Below are 19,555 nucleotides of genomic sequence, written 5' to 3'. Positions count from 1 at the left end.
ACTGCATACACCCTACCGTGGCTTACAGGGTATAGCAAACCATCATGCAGTCGACGTCACAAAAGTCCCGTCGATGACGGGACCGATAGCGACTACGGAGTAGATTGGGCAACGTATGTATGCACTACTGTACTACAATCTACCAAGAAAGTTACCTATATCGCTCCCACATGATACGCCAACAACTTCCCGATCGTTGGAAACCGACCTTTGGGTCCGGCAAGACGTCGGGACAGTCTGGTCGTCTCGGATACGCATAAATCCGACAAGAGCGCTCGATGCGTTTCCATGTGATTCGGACCATCAAGCAACGAGAACTAAATCGTAAGGGTTGAATTTGTGCATAGAAGAAGCCTATATACTCGACGGCATAATCGCCACGATTCCAATTTATACATGAAGGCAGAAACCGAACAGGTCACCAACAAGCAAGCCAAGCTCCTCATTGTATCAACCAAAATCCTTACTGCAAAGCAGTCACCACCGCATTATAAGCCGCCTTGGGGTTATAGTTGGCATCAAACAGCAGCGGGTTATTCTGCGCCCTCCAGCTATCGGGGTCACGCACGCCCCAAACCGTGATACCGACGCACTGTGGAACCTGGAGACAGGCCTTTGTCACAGCCGTGTAATCAGCGGCGCTGGCGCCGACGATGTCCAGCTCCGTGATGGCTACCTCCTTGACGCCGCTGCCGGCGAGGGTCTGTAGGGCGCCGAGGGCGTTGCCGCCTTGGTTGGCTTGAAGATGAGCTTGGGAGCCTGGAGAGTCTCGATTAGCATTGCATGATACCTGGTGTCATGGCATATAGGCCGGCTTCACACGTACCGATACCGTCAATGGGGATGCCCTTGCCGATCCACTCCTTGACCTTGCGGGCCATCGCCTGCGTCTTGGCGTAGCTCGCCTGGTCGAGGTTGTAGTCATTGATGTACAGCTTGGCATTGGGGTCCGCGGCCCTGGCGGCGCGGAAAGCGATGCCGACAAAGTCCTCGCCGAGGACTTGCGAGAAGACGGAGGAACGCAAGGAGCCGTCTTCGTTGAAGATCTCATTGACAACGTCCTATTATGTACGCGTTAGAGGAATTTGATTATAGAGGCAGAGGGAGGAGACGGAGAAAGACTTACCCAGTGGTAGATCTTACCCTTGTACCGTCCAACAACAGCCTTGATATGGTCCTCAATAACAGTCGTCAAACCAGCCTTGTCGCGAACATTATTCACCCAGCCCGCTAGCTGAGAGTGCCAGACAAGAGTGTGCCCGCGAACAAGCTTGCCATTCTGCTGCGCAAAGTTGACGAGGTAGTCGGGCGTGGCCCAGTTGAACTGGCCGCGGTTCGGCTCGATCTGGTCCCACTTCATCGAGTTCTCCGGCGTGACCTGACCGAAATTGGCCTTGATGATGTCGGCGTTCTTGCCGGCGGTCAGGCGGTTCTGGTCGCTGCAGGTGCCAAAGTACTGCTTGCCCTTGGCCTTGATGAGCTTGTCGATGGACTGCGAGGCCTGCCTCTCCTCGAGGGGGGCGGCGAGGACGGTGATGGGTGCCAGGAGGCAGACGAGGCCTGAGGAGAACTTCATTGTGAGCGATGTGGAAAGGAGTGGACTTTGGTGCTGTGAGTTGTGTCTTGCATTGTCTTGACTAGTCGCCTTTATAGAGTTGGAAGTTGTGCCTTCGGGTAGATGGAGGCTCTAACTAACACACATGGCTTAACCTTAGATGAAGGACCGCTCATTTGCTTAGACTATTATACAATAACCATAATCCGAATTGCTTATTCGGGCACGGTCCAAAGCCAAACGAGAGGCTCGCAACTGCAGAGACCAGGATTTGCAGCCCGTTCTGGAAAGCCAAGTTCGGTGGTAACAAGCCGTAATGGCACGGAAGGTGCTATTGATCGTGTAAGAAGCGGATACCAGCCGGCCTGGAAGAAAGGCATTTCCCCTGGTAATGCGGGGAATAAGCATGGTAGATGGCGGCTGAATGTGTTAGTCCCTGGGTGGCATCCGGCAGTGACATTACCCGGGAGGACTGGTCATGAATTTGGACATTGCATGACGCACTCGGCGCTGCGGCGGCAACTTGCTGGCCATGCAGTGATCTCGTGGTTCTCAGATAGATTGCGAGTTATTGCTCAGGGCGGCTGCAGTGAGGCGCCTAGGTAGCATCCGAACTTCGCGAGATCCGAGTTTTGCGAGCCTCGGTAGCTGCAAAAAGCCACCCTTGTTTGGTGCGTACCGAATGAAACCCTGGAGGCTTGGCCACCATTGCTGCTTATGAGAGGCCTTCCACCCGTAAGGGCTACTTGATGTAGCTTCTCGGATAACCGGTATGAGCCATAGGGCCGGGAAATTGTCCTAGATTGAAATAAATTGATCATATTCCCCGGACTTTCACCCTAGTTGAGGGGCATACAAGCCTTCACCTCTGGTGATGTCGTCCCCGGCAAGGTCGAAGGGTGTGTTGAGCATCACACCCCCGCTCCGACTGTGTTGGAGTGCTAGTCGGGCCTTTGAATCGAAGTTCCGTCCGCTAGACTGCTCGCAAGCAGATGAGAGGGCACCTGATACAGGCACTAGGTTGTTGGCCTTGTTCGTAGTTGAACGTGATGTATCGAGGCCTCTATGAATCAAGAGTTGGCGCTGGCGATGAGATCGCTGATCAGACTTCTGACCGGTTCAAAAACCTCGTCGTCGTCACCAGGTGGAACAAACACCTTGACACGTCCCTCTGAGAGCACGAACCCGCCGCAAGCAATCTTGGTGACTCTCACGCCCGGATGGAAGAGATTGAGGGCGAGATGCTTTTCTAAGTAGGCCCCCAAGGCATGTAAGAATGCTTCTTGCTGGTCGCCCTCACCGTCAACCCATCCCCATCCTTCGTCCGCCTTGCCGCCCGCGAGCTTCTTTCTCTTTCTTGGATCGTCTTGGTAGCCTTGAGTGAGACCCGTCTTGTTGGTAAGTGTCGGGTTCGTGAGGGCTCTTCCTTCCTTTGTAAACCGCTTAAGCTCCTCGGCCGGAATGATGATGTCGATAGACTTGATCCCAAGTCCGTCTGGGGGCTGTTCGTCTGTGCCATCTGAAGTCACTGCTGGTGGTATGTAGAAGCCCAGGGTCAAGACCATGTCCTTTGCCAGAGGGCCCTGTGCGGGGAGTCCGGCATCCTCGATCCATCTCTCCCATGCCGTGGTAAGGCCCTTCGTACCGAGGCGTAAAGGACTGATGCGGCAGTCGAATGTGCTTGATAGGAAGTCGACAATAACTGTTTTCAGAGGTGCTGGCATGCGCAGGAGGAGCAGAGGCAGATGTAAAAAGTGCCTGTCATCTTTTGAGCCGCTGCTGGCAAGTAAACCGGGCACGCCGAGGTTATTGGCCGACTGTAGTCCACCGGTAGACTCCTCCGCCATCTTTTCAGAGAGCGATGGTAGCAGGACAGCTGTGCACAGCGCGTTCTCGTATCTCATCTCGAAGACGAGACATCTCTTCTTTCGGGCCGCATCGTCGGCTCCAAAAGCATCGCTGACAAGATCTCTGCTCAGATCTGGGTCTGTATCGTCGGCGGCGCCCAGTAGTGCTTCAACACCGACCCATCGGATGCCAACTTTTTCCAACGGACCGGCGCGTCCTAGAGAGCTGTCGCTGCCTTCCAGCCCAACCTGTACACCTCTGACGACGTCTCCCACGAGCGTGTCGCGTAAGCGCTGCGACAGTGTCTGCAATCGAGGAAAGCTTAGGGTGTTGGCGCCGACGAAGAGCGGCGATGCGCGATGGGTGGAAAAGGTAGTGTTGAAGAAGGGCGGAGGCGGTTCGCGTTCCTCGAGGGACGATGGAGATGGTCTGTCGGGTAGCGATTCAGGATCGGATTCGGCCGCACGAGGGCGACCGCGAGGAGGCATGGTGAAGAGCTGGCGATGGTGCTGGCGACTCGGGAATGGGCACAAAAGCGGTGATGTCTCAGGCTGCTAGTGGATGCAAGTATGTCGCGTTGGTGTTGGCTGGGCCTGCGACTTTTGTGATCGATGACAGGTTCGTAGAAATCGCCTGCAAAGAATACGCGTCGGTCGGCGGTTACTTTTAGTGGGATTAATCGTGGGTGTTGCGGAGGCGCGCGGATGTTGTGTGCGTGATAGCTATGATGTGTTGAAAGTAATGAGGATAGCCTGCTAAAGCTACAGTGGGACCAGTTGGTGATGGGCGCTCAGGCAAGGCACGGGCAGACAGAATATTAATGCGTGCCAATGTACTGCAATGATGAAAGAGGTGGACTATGTGCGTAAAGGTACTCTGAGGTATCCGCAGAATGGATATTTATTATGATGGAGGAACTTTTTGTCTAGTGGTGTCTAAGGTAAGACGAGTTGTCATGGATTTGAAGGACTGGGATCGAAGATTCCCCAAGAGGCACAGCAGCGGGAGGTACTCGGAGGCAGGTACACCGGTTTTATGGGTCCATCGGCGCCAGCTCCGGAATTCTCTCCCCGGACACTTTGGCAGGGGATACACCCAATATCATCACATCGAGGCTACTGCTCCTACATTTTTTCTCTTAAATTCAGGGCTATATAGAGCGTTATAAAAATACTGTCAAATCACACTCAAGGCTTTACGCAAATGAGTCTACCGGCGTACAAAAGTGAAGCTGCTTAGCATCACGAGGACAGCCCCATCCACTGCTGAACGTCTTCAGAAAGAGTCCATGATGAGGCTCTGGGCAAGAAGTCGGATGGATCATGGGACGGAGCTTGGATGCGAGATTTTGATTCTCTAGACCCAGCCAGTTCTTGCCAGGCTTCAGTTCAGAACTGAAAACATACCTTCACACTGGTCTTGGTTGTGTTGGAAGGTAAGAAGGACGAGATGCAGACTCGATGATGCTCCTTCTAGTCTACCTTTCGAATAGTACACTACTCCAAAACCCGATGCTATGCCAGTCTTGCCATATTGCGCCTGGCCTTTTTGATACCGAAACCCTTTTCATGTCGTGAGATGTCGCCAGTGAAGCATTCTAGATAACCCCAATGAAATGACGCCCAATATCGCTCAAACACCCATATCCGGTATGTATGTACACAGCGTATGTACATGTCTTCGGTACTTATACACCCACACAGAAACCAAAGGACCCGTCGAACACGTCCATCTTGTTGAAGCCGGGGTTTTCTCTCATGGCCAAGAGGTCGTCGATGGTAGGCACCTCGTTTGACGCATAGAACCTGAGAAGGTTTTCCATGTCCTCGTCGGTGAGATCGCAAATCTCTTCCCAGTCGAACTTGTTGCTGACTTTGATCATCCTGTTGTTCAAATGTTAGCATCCATCTACGATAGGAGGTAAAGTATCCATGTCTGCAGACAAGGGTTTGTCACGTACCAGCCCATGCGCTTGGGGCTTTCCTCCGAGTTCGGAGCCATTTTGCGCAACTTCGCCCTGAGTGTACCAATGGCCTCAATCGCATTGCCAGCATTCTTGGGAAGCGACTTTGCAATATGCCGCCTGATGATGGCGGCTAGTCTGGGACCCTTGCCATTGGTGCTGACCATAATCTGAAGGGGGCCGTCACGGTGGACACTGCCAAAGTAGAAGTCGCATTCTGGGGGTACGTCGGCGATGTTGGCGGGCACTTTGCGTTCCTTGCACAGCTTCCAGATTACGGTAGAGGCGGCCGGGTCGTCAATGGCAACAAGAACCATGGCTGCGCCATCCAGGTCGGAGGGTTCGAAGAGACGGTCGATGTGGGTAACTTGGGCTTGTTCAACACGGTGGGCTACCTCGGGGTTGAGGCCAGAGGCTGGGCAGACAACGGTGACATTGGCATCGGCATCGAGGCAGTTGAGGATCCGGCCGGCGGCAACCTGTTCCAGGCAGACAGTCAGCGAGTGTTCATCGGTACATCACACTGGTGATGGCATTGCAAACTGGGAAGAGTCATTTCTGGCGGAAGATGGGCAGAGAGCTCTGTGTAGCTAGCTACGCCGCGGAGATGCAGCAGTGGGCTGTGCCAACGTACCTCGCCTCCTCCAACGACCAAGACCTTCTTTCCCTTGATCTGCCATGCCAGAATCAGACTGCCTCCGCCCTTGACTTCGGGGAACTTCTTCGTCGTTGACTTCGCGGCCATGGTGTATGTCTTTGTGGTTGTGGGACGAGTTTGAGTGCTCGATGACGAAGGCAACTTTTTGGGCAGCATTTTTGGAGAGATGCAGCTGCCAGGTCGGCGCGATAAGGCGCAAAGGCCGTCGATAAGGCTGCTGTCCCCACATGGAGGGACGCAATGGCGGTCTGCACGATAGATGTGTACTCCGCTCAGGGAAGTTTTTGTATGGTGGTAGAAGTATCTCTGTATCAGTCGGCACCGGGCTGCCCCGCCTTTCCCCTGTCTGTGGGCCCTGGCCTGCCCGTCTCCACTAGCGCAGCCTTTAGCGCATGTCTTTAGCGTCTCAGTCTCCAAATCCCGCCGAATGCGTTGCTCCCCAACCCCTGTCCTCCTCCTTCAGACCTTCACCCACCGCCCTGCTTGCCTGCCATTGCCTTTCCCGCCCGCCGTCCGCCCACCGCTTGCTGCTGATGCTCCCACTGCTAATCCCTGGCAGGGAAGAGGCCTGACGGGCTGCGCGGGAACCTGCGACTTGGAACTGGAACTGGAACCAACCTGCCCGTGAGCTGAGGTGACGGGGGGGCCGTCACCCGTGAAGACGAACCACCGCCACGAACCACTTGCACTTGAACTGGCACTTGCACCTGCGACCTGCGTCTGTCATCTGCCATCTACACATCAAAATCCCCGCCCTTCCGACACATTCAACTCCCCGCCGAGACAACCGAAGAAAACCAACTTCGACGTCCCCTACTTTCAACCACCGATTCATGGTCTCGTAGCTATCGTCCTCCGTCTTCCACGATGTCCGGCCGCAAGCTGGGAGGCGGCCGCATCTTGGGCAGCGGCAAGGGCCTCGCCCCTCCCACGCCTCCCGCCATCAACGGCCACCAACGCACACCTAGTCCCTTTGCTCCCTCAGAAAGCACCCTGTCCCTCAACTCTTCCTCGGCGTCGCCTCCAGTATCGAGCCCTTTACCCGGCTTTGCTCAGGATCTTGGATCCAACATTAGTGTTGGCGGTCCATCGAGATCCGCGACTTCGAGTTCGAAGCTAGTCTGCCCAATATGTGAGGAGGAAATGGTCCGTCTAACCTTCTGCCATGAATGAGAGAGACGTGCTAACGGTAACCCCCAGTTGACGCTGCTTCAACTCAACAGGTGAATTTGGCTTTTCGTCCTTGCGATGCTGAACTCTAGTCTCTGACCCTACTCAGACACATCGACGATAACCACCAAGAACTTCCCGAAGTCGAACAAGATGAGGTCCGCACCTGGTTCGACAAGCAGGTGCTCAAGGCCAAACGATTCCAGCCACTATCTATAATCAACCAAAAACTGCGAGGCCTCGACGTCTTCGAATCCAACGAGTCCCTGCCCATCGCCCCGCCCACGACCGCGAAGCTCATCGAGGGGCCGATAGACCCAGACGAGCTCATTACTCGATCGCATTGGCAACGCCAAACGAGCAACGACCGATGCACCGACCCAACCTGCGGGAAAGGCCTCGGGGCTGTCAATGGAAGCATCAACTGTAGGAATTGCGGCAGGCTGTTCTGTGAGGAGCATACAATGTACCAGATGAAGCTGTCGAGGTCTGCCCAGCACGACCCCGTGCGGGGATACTGGGTCCGAGTCTGCGAGACGTGTTACAAGTCGAGAGATGGCTACAACGACCACAACGGTGTCCTGATCGACCACACTTCGACATTTGCGGAGATGCGACGAAAGAGGGTGGAGAGGCAGAACCTCGAAGTGGCTAGGCTGGAAAAGCGTTTGACGAAGCTGACGCAATTGCTTGCGAATGCGCCCGAAGAGGTCACGACAAACGGAGGAAGCCTTTTGTCGCCTGTCGCCGCCTTGGCAGGTCAGAAGAACCAGAGGAAACTGATTGAGCAGTCGGTGGTTACGTGGGAGGACGACGCCTCCGTCACGCAATGCCCATATTGCCAGCAAGAGTTTGGATCTTGGACGTTTAGACGACATCACTGCCGGATATGTGGCAGGGTGGTCTGCGCCGATCCACTTACAGGCTGCTCGAGTGAAGTGGGCTTGAGCATAGCCAGTCGTGAGTCTCAATCCGCGGGATCATCACGAATATCGTGCCTAACAGTCTCAGCAACGAGCCCTGCGACGGAGAAGCCCCCGACGGCGGCACAGCCCGGCCAACTCAGCATCGATGTTCGCATGTGCCGCGAGTGCAACCACACAATCTTTGCAAAACGCGACTTTGCGTCCACCATCTCCCACAAGCCAGCCGACCAGCGAGCGTACGAGACATTGCGCCAGTTCGAGCGTGGTATTCGCCAGCTTATGCCCATCTTCCAACGAACACTACTCGCGCTCCAGCCAGAGGGGGACGATGGGGCTGAATCATCAAAACCACCTCCCACACATGCTCAGATTCAAGAGGCTTCGAAAATCCGGAAACGTCTAACCGATGCCTTTACCAAATACGACACGGCCGCCCGTCGCCTCCGTGATATGAAGACAACCTCGAAGACGCAGCTTCGCTTACAGCAAGCCGTCTATGCCGCAGCCTCCACATTCTTGCATACTCATATGTTGACTCTGAAGTCGGTGCCACAAATCCTACGTTCTCGGTCATCACAGGCATCTCGCCTCCGCGCCCTACAGTCTGGTAGTGTGAATGGTTCCTCATCGTCCCTACACTTATCACCACTCCGCAACCAGGAGCTCGCCGAATCCGAAACAGCAAGCCAGGCAAGCGAGACCAGTACCGCCGTATCAGCACTCGAGACGGAAGAGAAGGAGGCTCGCGAGCGTTTGGTTGTCCTGGAGGAGCAACGCTTCATGGTGCAGCAAATGGTGGACTCTGCACGGGATGCACGGCGGTTTGAGGAGGTCAGCGCGCTTACACGTAACGTGGAAGAGTTGGACAGGGAAATCGAAAGGGCGAAGAAGTTGGTGGGCGGCGTTGAGGAACGGTGGGAGGGCCTTTATGCTTCTGGCCTGGCGCGGTGAGGACTCTCACAACTTGGGAAGACAAAAGCAGGGAAGAGAGAAAGACAGGAAAGAGGAGAAGAAGGAGAAGCGATTCAATGGTTTTTTGCAGAATCTCACAGCAGCATTGCAAGGCGTTTTTGGAAGGGATATTCAAACAAGGCAAACCACCCCTGGGATATTCACTATCCATGGGTAAAGCATTCATACCTTTGTGGGGGACGTGTTGGAAAACCTCGACGAGTCTGAAAATTGAAAAGACTTGATTATGTCGAAAGCCTTGTCTTGTCTTTTTTCCGAGACGAATAAATAATATCATGATATCCAGAGCCTCTCGCGCATCTCCTGAATTGCATCCCTCCCTTCCTCAAACGCCTTTGGGTAAAAACATAAAACCTGGCAAAAGACCACTCCTCTTCCGAATATAGATGCTTCTTCAACACGGGGGGGGGGTATGACAATATCCACACAACACAGCTTATCCCGCTTCATTCAACTAACCGCCCTTCTCCCATCTCTCCTTTATTCTCCTCACTTCTCTGTCGAGATGCGATGCCACGCACTAGTGGACCACGCCCTCTACACCACCGAGGAACCGCCTCACGCGCTCAACCTCCAACTCGCCCTTTTCGCTCTCCACCGCCCTCAGCAGACCATCGACAACAGCATCGACCTGGTCCTCGGGCTCCCCCGTACACATGGCCACCACGCGCCGGTACTTGACCTCAAGGTCCTTACTCCGCCCCTTGAGCGCGCCCGCCATCTTGCGCGTAACGTCCCGTCGTGCCGATACGGCGCTCAATCTCGCCTGGAGGGTCGCCGCCGAGGGCAAAAGGCCGCCCTCGCCATTCGTGCCGGCCGTCTCGAGCGCGGCGCTAAGTTCCGTCTCCCATGACGAGGAGAGGGCGTTTGTTCGTCCCGCGCGGTTTTGTTCCTGCGTGAGGCGGACTTGTTCTTCTTCGCGGGCGTGGCTCAGGTTTGAGACCTTTTGCCGCGCGAGTTGCTGTTTGCGCAACGTTGCTTGCATGGATTCGAGGTTTCTCTTGGCCTCGCCTAATTGGGCTGATGTTGTGCGGAGGGTGGTGTGGAGAGACTCGATAACTGCTTGTTTTGACTTCACCTCACTTTGGAAGGTGGAACTTGCTTCGGTAAGAAGATGTGTAATCGCTGATGATTGTCAGTTTGGTGATGCGGCAAGAGAGAGGGTGCTTTAGTAGGAGACTCACATGAAACGATATCGTCACTGCTTTCCTTTGTAAGTTCACTGCTGACGAGTCCGTTCTTCTCGACATCCCCATTTGTCGCGTTGCCATTGGCTCCGTTGATGATCTTGGAAGCTTCATCCGCAGGTTCGCCACCGATGCCAAAGTCTACAGGGCGTAGGCCGGCGCGGTTGGCAATCTCCCCATCAGCACCAACCTCTAGTAGTTGTGAGATGATGCTCCGGTTGCCTATCCGCGCTGCGATGTTCAAGGCCGTATCACCGGCGTGATCTTGGGCATTGACAATCTCCGACATGAAGCGAGCAATGCCCATCTTGGGTTGTGATGATGGTTGGGATTGTGAGCTGGCTGGCGCACTATCTCCCTTTCCATTGGCGGCGAGTTGACCGTTGGGATTGCTGCCCTGTCGCACAACCCATTCCAGGAGGCTTTCGAGGTAATACCTGCTTGCCGCGTTCCTGCCCTTCACGGCACTCGTCATGGCAATGTGGTGCAGAACCGACCGTCCCTTGCTATCGCGGACCTCGATTGTGCTTCCAAGAACGTCAAGAAGATCGGGGAACTGTCCCAGGTCCATAGAATTTGTTACTACACATGCCCTGACCAGAGCAGTCTCTCCAGAGGCATTGACTCGGAAAGGACTGGCTCCCGCTGTAATCAAGGCCCTCAAGAGCGACATGCGTGATAATGTGGCTGCCCAATGTAGGGCAGTATGACTTTGTTGGTCAATAGGCATGTCCAGTTCAATGGGCGCTAATGTCCGGAGCATCTCATGCTTTGACTGATCCGAGGTCGCCGAGTCCATGAACAGACTCATCAACATGCTGCGCTTCGCTTCGGCATCGGGGGACATTTCGAACGGTAGAGGACTCAGGGGGCTGTGGCCGTCGTGTGCCGGGGCGTTGGCCTGAGAGTATATGAAAGATTCGTTGGGTTCCGTGGGCGATCCTGGAAATTGGTTCTGGTACATCTCCATAGAGTTGCTGTTGTATCCAAAGCTGTCTTGCGGTGTCATGGTCACACGCTGCCGCTTCCTAGGTGGTTCTGGACCATCAAACTGCTGGCTTGTTTGTTGAGTCGAGTAGGCCGAGTCGTTCTGGTTGCCGTAGTCGGAAGCGAGGCTTTGCTGAGAATTGCCGGGGAAGTCGTCGCCATTCTGCATGGAACTCTGGCGGCTGAAGCTGGGCGCCTTGGTCGGTCCGTTGCGGCTTCTCGGGCCAGGGGAGTCGAATCGTGCCTTGCTGATAGCAGCGACAGCGTGCGACGCAGTGCTCGAGATGTTTTTGAAAAAGGTGCCGTTGAGACCGGCCATGGCGTTGGTCCTCGCTTCGTTTCCGGCATTGTACATCCGTTTCCTTTGCGCAGCCATAGCCTGCTCCTTGGTCGGGGTATTGAAGTCTCCTCGGCCTGCAACACCTCCATCTTGACCCATGTCATACGTCAGCAAGGGACGCAGGACCTCCTCTACGCCGTATTGGCGGCAGACTTCGACGCCTCGTTCGAACTTGATCCAGGTGCCCTGATATTTTCCGTAGCCTCCCTGGACCTTTTCGTGCTCGCCAGTCTGGATTTCCTTCTCGAGTATCTTTGTGCGCTTTCCCTTGTCGACACCGGCCACCTTGAGGATCTGGGTGGCATTGAGCCAGCTGTCTTGCCGCCTGCGCATAACGGCGACACCATTGACTTCCATTTCGTAAACGTCGACACCGGAATAGACGGCCTAGTTGCGCTTGTCAGTGCGACTGCCCATTATGGACTGCGACATTAGGGTAGCGCGGCCACAAGGAGGACCGGTACTTACGCTGTAAATCTGCGGGGCCTCATTGGCGAGCCTCGAGTCCCCTCCATAGGCTCGGTAGCCGCCCTGAGATTGTTGGCTCATTGTGAAGGACTGTTGAGATGATGGCTGTGATTGCGATGCGGAAGGCATCATTACTGTAGAAGCGGGATTCCCGCGATTGTCGTGGCGTCGAGCGGTGGACGAGGACGATTTGCGGCGGGGATGGAGGGAGCGGGAGGGATGGCTAGTTGTGAGGGTGGTCGAAGACATGTGCCAGCGCTAGCACATTGGAAGCGAGCAACCGATGGCAAGGTGATGGGATCCGGAGGCGGAGGAGAGGAGAGCAGAGGGGCCGTAGACGTAGAAGGGAGCTCTAAATAAGTGAGGCGATCAATCGACGTTGGCGGGTCTTGTGGTTGTGGAAGCCCAGGAGATGAGGAGGGCAGTGGATTCGGAGGTTGCGCTGATTCGAAATGCGAAATGCGTGCAGCCGCCGTCTTGTTCCCTTTGGTTGGGGCTCGTTGTGCGGTGCGTTGCTTTGCGGTGCTTTGCGTTGCGCCACTCTTTGGCCGGGTGCTTTGTGCGTGTGGTGTGCTGTGTATGCTATGCGGATGCAGTAGCAATAGGAGCAGCGATAGAGAAGGTAAAGCAGGGCAGCTGGAGGAACAAGCAGCAGCAGAGACGTGGGTTGTGAGTGGAAGGATGCGCAGGCGAAGTTTGGGTCGTGGGCGGCTATTCTCCAAGGGAGAGAGAGAGAGAGAGAGAGAGAGAGAGAGAGAAAGGTTGTTCGGGTTCGAGCAGATTAGAGACGGCGGGTTTGAGGTTCCAGAAAGACGCAAAAAATGGCCACCAAAAAGAGAAAGGTGAGGTTGAGATTGGAGCGTCCAGACAACGGCTGAACTGGAGATCAAGTGGATATCTGACAGAGTTCACAACTGCGAGTATTCGTCGCTTTGGTTGCCGGGTCCGAAAGTGAAAAAGGGCCCGCGACGCTGAGCCCGAAAAGGGAATTTCAATTAAAGGTGACGGGACGTGTCTATTTCGCGAGGGCGTGTCTTGGGGATGTGAGCCGCGAACGTGTCGCGCGTCTCAATTTACGGGGGGGACGTGGAAGAAAGTGCACGCTGTGGGAGGAACGGTGAGAGACGGCGGTACCGTGGACACTTGGGAAGGGAGGCACGGGGGGAGGGGGAGAGAATTGGTGCTTTCCCATTTGTTAAGCGAGATGCACTGGCCACTGTTTGCTCGGTCAACTAGTCGGTACGTATCTTTCGGACTGTGTGAGCAGCGGAAGGTCCCCCCTTGGGCCCTTGCTCCCCTCCAAACGCGTTCTGGAAAGTGGAAGGAAAGGGACCGTGACGCGTCCCACTCTCACTCTTACTCTCACTCTCTGTTTCCATTCACGGCCACACTTATCAGACCTCTTATCGCGTCTCTGCCACACCCCTCAGTCATGGAACTGAAGCATCACTCATGGCAAAAGGAGGGGCAGTCAAAATGCCTCCCACTCACCCATAACTTCATACAAAGCGATGTGCGTCATGCTCTCATATCCATTAAGTCCCGAGTAAGGTAACTTGCCTTACCTCAACGTACTTCACCTTCCATCCTTGCCCTCCCATCAGCCTCTGAGTACCTGATCTCCTTTTCATCGTAGGGAATAAAATGAAATTTGTAGAATATTACTTTTCCACAATAGCCATGCCATTATCCGTACATGCTTTATTCTCAGATGCCTTTACTTCTTTGTGAATATCTCATGGTGTACTCCGTAAGCTGAGCGCCAACCTGGGCCGAAAAGGCCCCACCTCCGGAGCTTGGGCCAGTCGGCCTCTCCCCAGCCGAACCAGCGAACCAACGGCGGCGCAAGAGCTTGCAGGTGACGGTGCAGGTCCTGTCAGGGCAGCTTCTTGGTGCTCCTCTGCATTGTCATCTGCATGCATCCTGCTTGACATCCCACATGCGTCTCTGCCCGGCCTGGTAACAACCACAATGAAGAAAAGACCAGTCTCTCCCTAACGTTACCTCTCGACTGACCTTCCCTCCCTCTTTCGCCGTCCTTTGCGACGGCCCGCCAACTGCCGCAATGCAGACCCGAATACCTCTACCACGTCCAGTGCAGCCGTTGCATGTCTACCGTCACCTGCTGCGCTCTGCCACCTACTTTCCTCCCTCCATACGGCCCTTCCTCGATCATCGCATACGAACTACCTTCCGAAACGAGCGAGATCGAATGGCAGAAAGCGAGCTTAAAATCCTCGAGTCCCTCAACCCAGCAGAAGATCGAGAGAAGGAGGAGGACCGCCGCAAAAAGGTCCTTGCCGACGCAAAACACAAGGTTCCTGCGCTCCAGGCTGCCGTCGAAGGCGATCAGGACCGCCTACGACGTGTCATGTGGCATGTTTTTGGCCGACTTGGCAAATCCCGCCGCGAGCTTATGGCTTCGTTTGTCCTCAAGGGGTCGGACCCGAATGCCGACCCCGCCAAGCTAGAAGAGCTCGCAAGGAAAAAGGAGATGCAGAGAGAGATGATGAAAAAGCGCGCCAAAGTCCACCCATGGAACCGCACATACACCTGGGACGAGCCCACGCCCTGGCTTCGGCAGCATCTCAGTCCCATGGAAGAAAATTGGGACCTCCCCAAGCTGGATCGATACCTCAGGTCGCAAAAGAGTCACCAACGTAACATAACGGGCGCCGCCTTTCCTAGAGGCACAATTGGCGATCTCGATCCAACAAAAGACGTACCCGAGCAGGACGGCTGGGGCCGTCCAGTTGCATTGCGGAGAGTGACCAAACTCACAAGAAAGTTCTGGAAGGCCCAGGCCGACAAAATCATGCCCCCGGTATCACAGGAAGAGTGGGAGTCCTTGGAGCAACTCGCATCCGGAGAGGCGCCTCCCGAGATGTACAAGATGTTAAAACGAAGGCGTATCGCTGGTCCTCCTATGAGAGCCCCCGAAGATGTCATAACCGGCGACCGATTTTCGATACTATTTAACAACGGCGGAAACGAATGGGAACCTTGGGAGTGGCAATCTTCCGCCCATATCCCTGTCCGCGACGTCGAGAGAGCTGGTCAACGAAAACTCGAACTGCTCACCGGCAAGAAGGACCTTGGTCCATTTTCGCAAGCACGTCGCCTCCTTGTTGAATACGGCAGTAAGACGGGTCGGCTTGGAATTAAGGAGAGCGAACGCCCCATCTTCTCCAGGCGCGCTGTGCGGCGCGAATATCTCAAGATGTGGCAGGCAACCTCATATATGAAGGGGCCCGCAAACAAAGCGGCAAGGCCTGTGTGGGGTCGCGTAGAACCAAAGTTGCCCGTGGTCACTGCGGCACACCATCATTTCTTCGAGGGCGTCGATGCTCAGGGGCGCATGCCGAAGCCAGAGTCACCCAAGTCTGCAACGACCAGCAGCCCTATGCCTGACGGTGAGAAAGCCCACCCTAAGGGTTCAAAGCAAGTCAGTTCCGGTGGTGAAGCCGGCGCGACCAGCGAGCCTCGGTCCAAGTCGCCTGATTCCGAGAAGTCCAGAACACCAGGCGACTTTGAAGCAAAGCCTCGCGACTTCAAACCCCCAAAGCCATATAGACCTCCACGTGAAGTTGACTCCACGCCAGGCAGCTTCGGAAACTTCAAATTTTCTAAGCCCAGAGATTCCAGGCCGTGAGACTCAAGGAAGCCCAAGCCAAGTGATGATTAGCGGGCTTAGCCTGGCACCTTTCACATCAAAATGGGCGGACAGGGCCATCGATCCTGAAGAGATCACACCATCCCCTATCCATATATCTAGCCGAACGATTCCAGAGAAGCTGGAATGCCGAGAGAATCAAGATCTCGGGTACCACAAAAGTCGGGCCAACTTGATTGCAGGCAGTTGAGTGCCACCAAGGGTGACGCAGGGCATCTCAGAGAGGCACCCTGCGGATCAGGGCTGGTCTTTATAATGATGTATTATATGATTGTAACTACTTTTTTTCTTCCGATAGACACTGGCACTCCTCACGAATCAAGCAAGCCAGCCAGCTTCGGCAAGGCGTCGCCATCGACGCGCATGCCAACCCAGTCGTTCATGGCCTTTGCGCCAATGGACTCATAAAACTTGATACTCGGCTCATTCCACTTCAAGACGGACCACTCGAGCCTCCCGCCCTCCATGGCGACGACCTCCCTGGCCAGCTCGACGAGCAGCCGCTTGCCGTAGCCCTTTTTGCGCTCCGACAGGCGCACATAGAGGTCCTCGAGGTAGACGCCCGGCTTGGCACGCCAGGTGCTGTAGTTGTAAAAGTAGAGGGCCATGCCGACGCCCTCGCCGCTCTCGTTAAAGAGGAGAAGGCATCGCGCGGGTTTGGAGGGGGATGTGGGCTCCGTTTGGGGTTTGCCTTGCGTATAGGTTGTCTGGGAGGAGGGCGCGAAGGCGATTGTGGCGCCGAGGGTCTCTTCTGTTGCGAGGACGCTGTCGAGCTCGTGCTCGTAGTCTGCGAGCTCTTTGATGAGGCTTAGGATGGTGGGGATGTCTGGTGGGGTGTTAGTCCTTGGTCCGTCATCCTGGTGGTGGTGGTGGTGGCCGTGGTAGTGGGACGCTTCGTTCACTTACCCTCCCGGCGGGCGTGTCGGACAGATGCCATTTTCAAGTCTTGTTACAAGATGGCCGATGATGGAAATCTATAATGACCGAGATTGCGATATCGAGGACCAGCAGAGCCTCATATGTCGTGATCGCGAAGTGGTATTTGTATCTCTACTGTATGCTACTCTGTATCCAAAAGATGTTGAAAAGTGATGGTCAAGGGCGCGCCTCATGTCATGTGGTGGGGAAGCTTTCATGCAAGTCCCCCTCAACTGCCACGGCAGAATCCAGTTGTAGTTCTCACCGCCTGCTTGAATGTTTCAAATGGACTCTCATGAGTATGCTCATTGGACTACAAAAGAGATAAATCATGATGAGTCTTAATGAGTGCCTAGAGCATCTCATAAGAACCAAGATTCTCAAGATGAAAATCGCCAAGAGAATGGGGTGCGATTGTGGAGTTGAGCAGCCAAATCACTCTTATCGTGAATTACAAGGCATCAGCGTTTCATTCCGAAAGGCCCCGGTCGATTGGATTACATTATCATAAATCAAGCCATCGAAGGTACGGGCAGACAGAACCTTCTTTCTTCTTGAAAACTCAATGGCATTATCAGCCTCATAAAAGGTATGAGGCCCGGCGTTTGGAACGGGAGTTGAGATTGGTGCCCGACGGGAGAACCGTATATTCAATACCGCAACTCCCGCCCATCGTCGACACCGGGCCGGGAGGGATTGATAAGTTGATGCTAACTCACTCGATGCCGCTTTACGATTGGATCAAGAGTATCCTTATCCTTGCCCAGTGATGATGACATGGACAATGTTGCCGCACGCCATTGACCCAACCGTCTGAACCCCAAAGAACATCCTCTCCCCCCACACATTTCTACAGTGACAGAGTAATTACTCCGTAGTACGAACTGAGGAACTTAGCTTGGTTCAGTTCAGTGGCTTCCCCCACCCCAGCCATCGGTCGCATCGGCGGCTTTCCGACCTGCCTATTGCGCAATTCGACCCTGCGATGCGCAAACCGGCCCCCGCACCCGCCGAATCCCATAAAGATGCCGATGGTGGGTTGGAAGTTGAGCTTTGAGAAGCTTGGCCTGCTTTGCTTTGCGATCATCAGCTGAAACGAAACCCCCAATCCCGTCGGAGCTTCTCAAACTCTCAACTCACACAACGGCTTTCGTCTCCTCCCGAGTACCTGAGCTTGCTTTATAACCTGTACACCTAGCTTATCGCCCAACCCTCCTCTTCTCACTCTTGAGATGCCACTGAGGCGTTCCTCATAAAACACCATCCACATCAATGATCATGCTCCTCCCGGCGCCGAACAAAACCCTCAAGGGCCACAAGCTCCTCGTCCTCTCCCAGTTCCCGCTGCCACAGGAGTGGCTCGACAGGGTGCACGCCGAGTTCCCCGATCTGAAGGTGGTGCATCACGAGCTGGGCTGGGCTGACAGGAAACCGAAGGAGACCTTCAACCACGACGAGTGGAAGGACGTGACTATCTTGCTGACCGGCAGCGCCCTGCCCGCCGTCGAGGACGCACCGAAGCTGCACTATGTTCAGCTCCAGAGCGCCGGCGCGAATCATATTCTCAAGGACCCGTTGTTCAAGGATACGGGTGTGAGCTTTTGTACGGCGAATGGTGTCCACGGGTGAGATTTTGTCTGTGGGATTTCGAGCTGGGAGTTTTTGACTGACGTGAGGGCGGTAGGCCTCAGATTTCTGAATGGATCATCACAACGTTCCTCTCGTTCCAGCACAACCGTAAGAGAGAACTCATCATAGATAGCTATTGACGTACCGAAAGTACTCACCTAACTTGACCCCCCAGTTCCTAAATACATCGACAACTACCGCTCCGGCCACTGGCAGCGCGGAAACGACTTCGTAGAAGACGCAGTCGGCCGCACAATGTAAGTCCCTCATCCACTCTTAACCCAAGAGCCCCCTCCCTTCTCACACAAACACCGCAGAGGCATCCTCGGCTACGGCAGCATCGGAAGACAAACCGCCCGCGTCGCCACAGCCCTCGGCTTCAAAGTCCACGCCTACACCCTCCACCCGCGTCCAACCCCCGAATCCAAGCGCGACGAGTCCTACACGCCCCCCGGGCTCGGCGACCCAGAGGGCAAATTCCCCTCCAAATGGTTCTCGGGCGCCTCCAAGGCCGATTTGCACGCTTTCCTCGGCTCCGGGCTCGATTTGCTCGTCGTCGCGACGCCGTTGACGGATAAGACGAGTCATTTGCTCTCGGCCGAGGAGTTTGGCATCCTGGCGGAGAAGAAGACGTTTATCTCGAATATCGCGCGGGGTCCGATTATTAATACGGATGATTTGATTACGGCGCTGGACGAGGGGACGATTCGGGGCGCGGCGCTGGATGTTACGGATCCGGAGCCGTTGCCTGATGGGCATCCACTTTGGAAGGCGAAGAATTTGTTGATTACGCCGCATATTAGTGGGTTGTCTACGAGTTATGGGGAGAGGGTGCTGGGGATCTTGGAGTTGAATTTGAAGAGGTTGAGTGAGGGGAAGAAGCTTGCCAATCTTGTTAACAAGAGGGAGGGATATTAGGTCGCGTGTGAGAGGATGGGCTGTGGACTTCGGTGCGGGCTAGATAGAGGGCTCAAGTCTGCAATGAATTGGTGAAAGCTAGAAGACTGTCACTCAAAGTTGACTCCGTTTAAAGGCATGCTGTAGTGTGCCGTGTGTTAAAGGATATGCGAGCGAATGACACTGTATCGTCGCATACCATTGAGAGCTGGGTGGGTTACTCTCAACCTCAAGGATGAGCCACAACCTAACCCCCTTACCCTGGCCTCCTCTCATCACCACCATCGCCTAAAGAGCTTGTCTCCGTCGGGTACAAATTACATAAAGCATCACGACTCGCACTACTCAGTTGAGAATGGATTAC

At 54.9% G+C, this 19,555-nt stretch overlaps 9 protein-coding genes across 9 annotated transcripts; 4 read left to right on the top strand and 5 right to left on the bottom strand.

Annotated features, from left to right (window-relative positions):
• Nucleotides 1-463: 463 nt before the first annotated feature.
• BDP81DRAFT_398556 (family 10 glycosyl hydrolase) lies at nt 464-1,576 on the bottom strand (the record flags this gene model as incomplete). The annotated part of the gene is made up of 3 exons (XM_060588479.1): nt 464-759; nt 827-1,061; nt 1,127-1,576. 3 exons carry the CDS (start codon nt 1,574-1,576, stop codon nt 464-466), a joined length of 981 nt encoding a protein of 326 aa, XP_060440467.1.
• Nucleotides 1,577-2,625: 1,049 nt separating this feature from the next.
• On the bottom strand, nt 2,626-3,891 carry BDP81DRAFT_398555 (kinetochore complex Sim4 subunit Fta1-domain-containing protein; the record flags this gene model as incomplete). The annotated part of the gene is made up of 1 exon (XM_060588478.1): nt 2,626-3,891. One exon carries the CDS (start codon nt 3,889-3,891, stop codon nt 2,626-2,628), a length of 1,266 nt encoding a protein of 421 aa, XP_060440466.1.
• An 829-nt stretch (nt 3,892-4,720) lies between these two features.
• On the bottom strand, nt 4,721-6,168 carry BDP81DRAFT_109633 (siroheme synthase). Its single transcript, XM_060581457.1, has 3 exons — nt 6,001-6,168; nt 5,364-5,845; nt 4,721-5,286 (listed from the first exon to the last, which is right to left on the bottom strand). Exons 1-3 carry the CDS (start codon nt 6,109-6,111, stop codon nt 5,091-5,093), a joined length of 789 nt encoding a protein of 262 aa, XP_060440465.1. The 5' UTR covers nt 6,112-6,168; the 3' UTR covers nt 4,721-5,090.
• A 412-nt stretch (nt 6,169-6,580) lies between these two features.
• BDP81DRAFT_382917 (FYVE zinc finger protein) lies at nt 6,581-9,071 on the top strand (the record flags this gene model as incomplete). The annotated part of the gene is made up of 3 exons (XM_060586922.1): nt 6,581-7,170; nt 7,225-7,247; nt 7,304-9,071. Exons 1-3 carry the CDS (start codon nt 6,892-6,894, stop codon nt 9,069-9,071), a joined length of 2,070 nt encoding a protein of 689 aa, XP_060440464.1. The 5' UTR covers nt 6,581-6,891.
• A 541-nt stretch (nt 9,072-9,612) lies between these two features.
• On the bottom strand, nt 9,613-12,155 carry BDP81DRAFT_464618 (uncharacterized protein; the record flags this gene model as incomplete). Its single annotated transcript, XM_060594169.1, has 3 exons — nt 9,613-10,217; nt 10,277-11,993; nt 12,075-12,155. 3 exons carry the CDS (start codon nt 12,153-12,155, stop codon nt 9,613-9,615), a joined length of 2,403 nt encoding a protein of 800 aa, XP_060440463.1.
• Nucleotides 12,156-12,428: 273 nt separating this feature from the next.
• Nucleotides 12,429-13,005, top strand: BDP81DRAFT_109613 (uncharacterized protein). The gene has a single exon (XM_060581456.1). It carries the CDS (start codon nt 12,534-12,536, stop codon nt 12,918-12,920), a length of 387 nt encoding a protein of 128 aa, XP_060440462.1. The 5' UTR covers nt 12,429-12,533; the 3' UTR covers nt 12,921-13,005.
• Nucleotides 13,006-14,139: 1,134 nt separating this feature from the next.
• Nucleotides 14,140-15,726, top strand: BDP81DRAFT_330041 (uncharacterized protein; the record flags this gene model as incomplete). Its single annotated transcript, XM_060585368.1, has 2 exons — nt 14,140-15,018; nt 15,085-15,726. The coding sequence occupies 2 exons, from the start codon at nt 14,140-14,142 to the stop codon at nt 15,724-15,726; spliced, it is 1,521 nt and encodes a 506-aa protein (XP_060440461.1).
• Nucleotides 15,727-16,058: 332 nt separating this feature from the next.
• On the bottom strand, nt 16,059-16,684 carry BDP81DRAFT_398550 (acetyltransferase; the record flags this gene model as incomplete). Its single annotated transcript, XM_060588477.1, has 2 exons — nt 16,059-16,573; nt 16,654-16,684. The coding sequence occupies 2 exons, from the start codon at nt 16,682-16,684 to the stop codon at nt 16,059-16,061; spliced, it is 546 nt and encodes a 181-aa protein (XP_060440460.1).
• An 861-nt stretch (nt 16,685-17,545) lies between these two features.
• On the top strand, nt 17,546-19,405 carry BDP81DRAFT_382904 (D-isomer specific 2-hydroxyacid dehydrogenase). The gene is made up of 4 exons (XM_060586921.1): nt 17,546-18,290; nt 18,350-18,402; nt 18,470-18,551; nt 18,612-19,405. Exons 1-4 carry the CDS (start codon nt 17,938-17,940, stop codon nt 19,210-19,212), a joined length of 1,089 nt encoding a protein of 362 aa, XP_060440459.1. The 5' UTR covers nt 17,546-17,937; the 3' UTR covers nt 19,213-19,405.
• Nucleotides 19,406-19,555: the final 150 nt, after the last annotated feature.

The sequence above is a fragment of the Colletotrichum phormii genome, assembly GCF_030913505.1.
Source record: "Colletotrichum phormii strain CBS 102054 chromosome Unknown BDP81scaffold_24, whole genome shotgun sequence".
Classification (NCBI taxonomy): Eukaryota; Fungi; Ascomycota; class Sordariomycetes; order Glomerellales; family Glomerellaceae; genus Colletotrichum; species Colletotrichum phormii.
Note: the sequence above shows the minus strand (reverse complement) of the source record. Positions and strands in the feature narration are given on the sequence as shown.